The 8,414-nt window shown below is 30.2% G+C and overlaps 1 protein-coding gene and 1 long non-coding RNA gene across 2 annotated transcripts; one reads left to right on the top strand and one right to left on the bottom strand.

The window, feature by feature from the left end:
- The first annotated feature begins 1,311 nt into the window (after positions 1-1,311).
- On the top strand, positions 1,312-4,852 carry LOC8264759 (receptor-like protein 7). Its single transcript, XM_002524975.4, has 2 exons — positions 1,312-4,477; positions 4,571-4,852. The coding sequence occupies exon 1, from the start codon at positions 1,427-1,429 to the stop codon at positions 4,469-4,471; it is 3,045 nt and encodes a 1,014-aa protein (XP_002525021.2). The 5' UTR covers positions 1,312-1,426; the 3' UTR covers positions 4,472-4,477; positions 4,571-4,852.
- Positions 4,853-7,085: 2,233 nt separating this feature from the next.
- On the bottom strand, positions 7,086-7,657 carry LOC125368639. Its single transcript, XR_007214341.1, has 2 exons — positions 7,294-7,657; positions 7,086-7,207 (listed from the first exon to the last, which is right to left on the bottom strand). It is a non-coding gene; the product is annotated as an uncharacterized LOC125368639 (long non-coding RNA).
- Positions 7,658-8,414: the final 757 nt, after the last annotated feature.

The following is an 8,414-nucleotide window of genomic DNA, read 5'->3' as shown; positions in this document are numbered from 1 at the left end:
CATTATATATATAAATATATATATAGTTTGATACAATAATTTAACAATTTTTTATAGAATTAGAAATGTATTTAAAATTATGATAGGATTAGGATTGAATTAGATTAATTATTAATTAATTCTATTAAAATTAAAAAATTAAATTAATTATATATAAAATTAAAAAAATTTATTAAAGTTTTGAAGAAAAGTCAAAGAGAAATTTTGAAATTTTTTATTTATAACAATATATAAAAAGTCATTAGAAATATATAAAAGTCCATGTCTATAAAAGTTGATGACTTTTTAAATACTAGTTTACTTTAAAGTGTTTAAAAGTTTTTATTGAATACTTCATAATTTATACAGAATTTTTCAAAATTATTATTAAATATATCATAATTTTTAAACACCATCAAAGTTCTTAAAAGTTTTAATCGAATAGATTACTTTGTAAAAATGAAAATCTAATATATGCTATTAAATATTTTTTAAATAAAATTTTTAAAATATTATATTCTTTAAAAGAATATATACAGCAAAGTACTGGACTCCTGAACTGATCTCGTACGCTATTAAACTCCTGGATTATGCAGATTTATTCTCTTAAGCCTTTTGTACATGTGTCTCACATGCCATTAAAAGTGAGCAAATTGTTCCTAAAATTTGTTCTTTTATACTATTAAGTTCAACTATTATTATATCTAATTGAGCCCTGAGTTATGATACTTGATACTATTTAACCTTTATTTTCATTAAATAATTATTTTAGTTGGATAAAATAATTGTAAGATAATTATTTTACTTCTCAATTGAATATAAAATAATAGAAAGTCTTAATTATTTTTTAATTTTAAGAGACCTAAAGGCCAAATAAATGATGAAGAAAAAGTAATATCATAGATAAAAGGGTGTAGATAAATGGTGAATTTTGTCGAATGACATTTATTTCAGAATTATCATGATTTAATATGCATTAAATTATTGTGAACTCATCATAATTTTTTGTGAGAACAATTTTTAATTTGAAAATAATTTGAGAAGAATTTTAAGCTTCAAATTCTTCTAGAATATAAAATGAATAACTCAATAACTGTTGGAGAGCTTAATAGCAAAAAGATAGTAAAATATAGGGGCTTGATAGCCAAAATTCTTAATTAAAGGGATCGAATAGCAAAAAGAAGTACAGAATTCTGAAAGTCAATAAATAAATAGGTAAAACAAAAATTGACTGGGAAGTCAATACGCGTTTAGTTGATTTCCTCGTGGGCCATTATTAAGGTGGAAAGACTATATTAGAAAAAAAAAATAAAAATCAAAGACGTGTTATTGACTTTGGTTCAATCCTATGAATCCCTCCGAGTGATATGCAGTGATGCTGTTTGATTAATTTATAAACATCTACAATTTTATCATAGTAAGTGTTAGAGCAAAGTTTCTTTGGAAAATGAGTGTCGTAATTCTTGTCCAAATCCTCTTCTTGTTATTGCATTACCCAGTTGATTGTTCTTCGTCAGTAATTTGCCATCCAAATGAGAGCTCTGCCTTACTTCAGTTCAAAGATACACTGACTAGCCATACAAATTCATATGCGTATTGTGGGGACAAACTCCCTGCCATAGACACATGGGTGAAGGATACAGATTGCTGCTTATGGGATGGCATCACCTGTGATGGGTTGACAGGTGATGTGATCGGCCTGGATCTCAGTTGTCGTCCGCTTGGTGGCAAAATCGCTCCGAATACCACCCTGCTCCTCCTTTCTCATCTTCAACGGCTCAACCTCGCTTATACATATTTCGATGACTCCTCAATCCCATCATCTGGGTTTAGTTTGTGGACGAATTTGACTTACCTTAATCTTTCTACATGTGGATTATCAGGTCAAACTCCATCTGACTTGCATCGCCTGTCCAAGTTGGTTTCGCTTGATCTTTCAGGCAATGATTTGGAGTTTGACTTCAACACCAATGGTCTTGAAAATATCTTGGCAAACTTGACAGAACTTATTGATTTAGACCTAAGTGAGGTGAATATGTCTTTGATTTCATCTGAAGCTTTTTTGAACCTTTCTTCTTCGTTGAGAACTCTTCGTTTCTCTGATTGTTCTTTGCGAGGAAATTTCGATGGTGATTTTGCTCGCTTTAAATCCCTTGAGCTGTTTGACTTGTCATACAACAATGATTTCGTGCTTAATATGACTACGGCTAACTGGCCTAGTTCATTAAGGTCGTTAAATCTCTATGCTACAGGTTCATCAGGAGAGCTGCTTGAACATTCAATAGGCAATCTCAAGTCAATGGAGTATTTGGACCTGTCATTCAATAATTTATTTGGTCTAATTCCAACATCCCTTGGCAATCTCGAGTCCTTGGAGTATCTGTATCTTAGGAACAATAACCTTTCTGGCTCAGTTCCACATACACTTGGCAATCTAAAGCAACTCAAATTCTTGGATTTAAGTTCTAACCATTTTTCAGGTCAGATTCCTGATATTTATGCTGATCTTAGAAAATTAGAGTTCTTATATCTTTTTGGTAATGATTTCAGTGGACAGTTACCACCTTCAATGTTCAAACTCACTGAGCTTTATTCTTTAGACATTTCCTTCAACAATCTCAATGGCACCATACCCTCTTGGTTGTTTGCTCTCCCATCTTTGAATGGTTTAGACCTTCAAAATAACAATCTCAATGGACCCATTAAACATTTTCAAAACCCTCATCATTCTTCATTGAAATATGTTCGTTTGAGTGATAATATGATAGATGGTCCAATTCCAATTTCCATTTTTGAACTCACGAACCTTACTGAACTTGATCTTTCTTCCAATAAGCTAAGTGGTATTATCGAGTGGAGCATGCTTCAAAAGCTCAAAAATCTTGAAAATCTCAACCTTTCAAACAACAGCCAATTATCACTGACAAGTAATACCGATATCAGTTTTAACTTGACCAACCTTTGGAAAATGACTCTTTCTTCATGCAATATAACAGAATTTCCATATTTCTTAAGTACTCAACAGGCGTTGACTGCATTAGATCTTTCTAATAACAGAATTCATGGCCAGTTTTCAAAACAAAAATCAGAAGGATGGAAAAGTCTGCAGTTTCTCAATCTTTCTGGCAATTTTTTAACTGGTTTAGATCAACATCCATGGCAAAATATTGACACTCTTGATCTAAATTTCAACTGGCTACAAGGACAACTATCGGTACCACCCCCTTCCATAAGGCAGTTCATGGTTTCAAACAACAGATTAAGTGGAGAAATCCCTTCCTTCATCTGTAATTTGGGTTCTATTCAAGTCCTTGATTTGTCTAATAATGGCTTCAGTGGGTTGATACCAAAATGTTTAGGCATTATGATGAATTGGCTCGTCATTTTGGATCTTCGAAATAACAACTTCTCTGGTAAAATTCCTGAAGTATTTGGAAATAGTGGCAGCTTGGTGTATCTTAACCTTCACGGGAACAATTTTGAAGGTCCATTACCACCATCTTTAGGTAACTGCAGTGGGCTACGTATATTAGATTTTGGGAATAACAATATAAGGGATACATTCCCCCATTGGCTGGAAGCTCTGCCAAACTTGGAAATTCTTATCTTAAGGTCAAATAGCTTCCATGGTGAAGTAGGAGATCCCAGTGTAGACCATCCTTTCCCCAGTTTACAGATTCTTGATCTCTCTCATAATCACTTCACTGGTTTCGTACCTATAAAACTTATGCAAAATCTAAAATCTGTAGTTTATGTGGATAAAGATGCAAATCTACCTGAATATGTTGGAGATAAGTTGTTTGTTGGGCGTTATCAATACTTTTTGGTGGATGCTCCACTTATAAGTCTGATAATTAAAGGATGGGGAGTTGAACTGCGAAAAATCCTTACTATTTTGACAGTTGTTGATTGTTCAAGCAATGAATTTCGAGGAGAAATTCCCGAAGAAATTGGCATGTTAAAGTCTCTTGTGGTGCTCAATTTTTCTCATAATAGTCTAACAGGTCGTATCCCTTTGTCATTTGCAAATTTGACAAATATGGAATCACTAGATCTTTCCTCAAATAAGCTTGTCGGAGAAATCCCTTCCCAGTTAACACTTCTCTCATTTCTTGCTGTGCTTAATCTTACATTTAACCAGCTCAAGGGACAGATACCTCAGGGCAAGCAATTCAATACATTCGCAAATGATTCATATGTGGGGAACTTGGGCTTGTGTGGATTTCCATTGTCGCAGAAATGCAGCAGTGGGGAGCCACCCCAGTTATCTCCTTCACCAATACCTCATGAAGAAGAAGATTCTCAAGGCTGGTTTGATTGGAAATTTGCATTAATGGGATATGGATGTGGGATGGTGTTTGGACTATCCATGGGCTATATTGTCTTAGCAACAAGGAAACCACAATGGATTGTGCGGATAATTGAGGAAAGACAACATAGAAGAGTAAGACGACCATATCCAAGACGGACAACGAGAAGAAGAAATCACTAAATGCAGGTATTGTCTTTAATAACTTTGTTTTGTTTCACAATCACAGGCCAAATTTATTAGCACAAAAATTTTAAAGTTCTCATCATATATGATTTGCAGGAAGATAATGGCTTGCTGCTCAAAGAGACCGGGAAAATTTGTCTTTGCAAGTTTGTTGTTAATATGTGCTTTATTTATGTATTTATTTTGGCTTTTTCGATAGTGTACCTAGGTAAGTTATGCATTTGGGGGTAAATTTAACATGCTGGGTTTGAATGCTTGGATTTGAGGCAAATAGTGATTTACCTCCTAAATGTCTAATCAATTGCCGCATCTCAATGCTTTTCGAGAAGAACTAGCTAGCTCTGAGTTCGAGTAGATAAAGAAAAATGTCATTTTAAAGTTTTATCAGCAATTTACTTATGTAGGCGGACATGATTTCTAAGATTGCTTTCGGCCGTAGGCCTTTTACTAGTAAGTCCCGATAAAACTCCTAAACTCAAATCTGGCTGAGGAAGAGTTAAAGAGCGTAAAATAAAAAAAGGTTTTGTCGGGGGGATTTGGATTTAGAACAAATTCTTTGTTTGGATAAAAATAATCAAAGCTGGATTTGAACTTAATACAAATCTCTGACAATTTTTCGGGACTTAAAAGTTAGGTTTTCAAATAACAATAGCACATGTGTTATTTCAAATCCAATTTGTAAAATAATGAAGTCAACATTTCTGTATTTTTGGACTTTGGACTTTCACTGCAGTGCTCAGTTTAAGTTAATTTTACTTTCAGCTATTTTCTCTTTTTTAAAAGCTATTCCTTGGACTTTATAAATATTGATTTCTAAGTTTCTTTCATAAATTAATATTTTTATCAAACTCATACCATTGTACAAATCGAATTTTAATTCTTTTTCAATGTCTCCTGCGTATTTAGTTGTTTTTGGTTTTTAATAATATATAATTAAGAAAAATAAAAATATTAAATACTTCATGTGAAATAATTAATAATTAAAAATCATATTAATATTTTATATATTACCAATAAAATAAATTATATATTAAATTAATAGTGTTGGATGCATCCAAGAGAATAAGCGGAAAATATTTTCCTCATAAAAAAAAACTATTTTTAAGAAAAATTAACTTTCCTTTTCAAATAGGAAGTCATCTTCCAGACTTGCAAAAATTATGAATAATGAAATTTACTAATGATACAATCACCTCGGGATGGTAATCAGAAATGTCCAAATTTATTTATTTTTATATAATATTTTTTATTTTATGATTAATTATAAATCTAGAATTTTAATTTTAGTTAATTTGAATGTTTAAATAGTCTATTAATAGAAGAAGTGATATTTTTAAGTATATTTCAGACGTCATAAAACAAATTTCAACTAACTTCTTTTAGGGTAAGTAAACAAAAGAAAATAAGTTATTTTTTATACAATGTTTTCCTCTTAGTTATTTTTTAAAAATTTAGTTATTTTCTGTAAAACAAACAGAGCTTAAGTAATTAAAGTTTACTTATTTTTTATTTTTTTTATTCCTACTTTAAGAGTGAGAAGCGAATCAATTTTGAATTAAGTCTCTTGCTTAAAGATTTTGCAACTTCTATATTAAGTATTTTGTTATTTTTTTATTAAATTCTCTATATTGGTGAGAAAGTGTAGTACATTAGAAGCCACCATTTTCCATTCTAAATACTTGATCTAATTTTATTTTGATTTTAGATACGTATTTTATATTTATTTATAATTTATGTAAATATAAATATTAATTTTCTCTGGAGTATTTATTTATTATCTAAATCTGATTTTAAAACTCAAATATTATCAAATCATAATTAAAAAAATATTATTATATTATTATTATTATATAAAGTTAAAACATAAGAATCCAATCTCACACTAAGAATATTATATATGTGGCATCAATTTCTTTATCATCATGATTTCTCTTTAAGGATTTATGATCATGATTTTAATTACATAGTCATTTAAAATATTTAAATTAAATAGTTATTTTAGATTCTATTTTAAATCTAACTTTTGGTTGAAATTCAAATTTTTTTATTAGTTAAAGAATATCAAAACAATGAATTTGGAATATAGGATTTCAAATTTTTATACTATTTAAATAGAAGATTTTAGATTTATAGATTTCAAATCTAAATCAATGTATCCAAATGCACATGTAAATATAAATTTTAACTTATAATAGATTTCATTTTTATTACAACATCTGAATAATTTAATAAATAAAATGCACTAATAAGCTATACATGTTACTAATAAAGAAATGAATAAACTGCTCTACTCCAAATTGTTTAGTTTCCACTTATAAAATTTGTTTTATAATTTAGAATTTATTTGTTGATGAAAATCAATTCCTACTCTTATTATTCTATTCATTAATTCTTTTAATAAATTGAAATAAATTAAAACTTCTTACCTTTTAAATAAAACATTAAAAAATTTATTTTATCCCTACTACTATGGATATAAATTTTTCAGTTTAGCAAGAAAATAAGAGTTTAATTGCATCTTATCTTACAACTGATCACCGAGATAAAAGCTATGACAACTGGCTGGCTAATAGTCTAACATAAAGGGAGTTATCCTTAACATCGTAATTGATGCCAATTCCCTCATCGTTGTTGGATGGGTTGATTGTTTGATTGTGGGGACCCATCTTCCGGAAGTCGTGAACTAGCTTCTGTTAATTACGGTTTCCGTTTGAGAAACGAACCCTTGATTAACTGCAAGAAAAAAAAGGATAAGAACATCTTTATAAGTAAGAGCTGCCAAAGTTCATGCAATCGAATATCAACTTAAAGGCCTAAACCAATGATCTTTCTTCTAGCATTCGCTCTCGGCCATTCCACACGCTGCCTAGCAGAGGCGTCAATTCGCTAAGGCGTAAAGAACGCGGAATGTGAAGTGCTCTAGGGAACCTTGTGGGGTTAGGAGTAAAGCATCCCGAGGTTGGCGCATATCGTTGGGAGTGGAGAAGCATTGGGAACCCCAATTTCTTTCTTCGGAGCCGAACAAAATATAGAACAGAACATATCATAGATGTTGAAAAGAGGGGGGAAGAGGAAAGTCAAGGCCAAAGAACAAAAGACAAATAAGGGCTACACAAGACGAAAACGTATTGATTTAACCTCGTAAGCGGGACCACCAACCCTATAGCATGTTGCCGCCAGAAGCAGAACCCCACATTTCTTCTAGAATTCCTGACATTTTCAATAAAACCTTCTCGTAAAAGTATTTTAATAATGTTTTCGGTGATGTTAGTGAATGTTATTCGAACGGTTCCTTTTCTATTTATGTCAGCATTTCGTATAGAGGTTATTATCTCAGCAATAGGATCTCTGCCCATGATAAACTAAATTTTTTATTTCTTTCAGCCGAAATTTCTTATTTTATTAAAAAAAAAACTTTTATTTTTTATCGGATAAAATTTTGGCTATCTCAAACTGAAACGAGAGAATAATAACTCTAAATTAATACTCATAAGTGCATGAACCGTGTTAATAAAGCAGTAAATACTTTAAGGTCAATTTTTCAAGGAATGTAAAGTCAGTTTATTATAAAAATTAATTATCAAACACACAAAACTTAAAAGTAAATCTAAACACATTAAATTAATCTTTTTAAAAATAAAGTTTATAAAATAACTGAAGAAAGCAATAAAAGTAAAATTGCAAATATTATGATAATGAAAATATATGATAAAAATAACATTTAATTAGCTAATTACTTAGGCTATGTTTGGTAGAGCGTAATGGAATGTAATCTAATAAACTAAGTAATGGAATCAAAAAACTAACAGAATGTAATGTACTCATCATTCTATTATCATGTTCGATTATAATAAAAAAAATATAATTTAATTATAATTTTTATTTTAATATTTAATTTATTTATAATGGTTGAGATAAAAATAAAATATTAAAATAAAAT

Source organism: Ricinus communis, chromosome 10 (assembly GCF_019578655.1).
Source record: "Ricinus communis isolate WT05 ecotype wild-type chromosome 10, ASM1957865v1, whole genome shotgun sequence".
Classification (NCBI taxonomy): Eukaryota; Viridiplantae; Streptophyta; class Magnoliopsida; order Malpighiales; family Euphorbiaceae; genus Ricinus; species Ricinus communis.
This window is presented reverse-complemented; position numbering and strand designations above follow the sequence as displayed.

Excerpts from the sequence above, each read along its gene's own strand:
- LOC8264759 (XM_002524975.4), top strand. The coding sequence starts at position 1,427 with ATGAGTGTCGTAATTCTTGTCCAAATCCTCTTCTTGTTATTGCATTAC.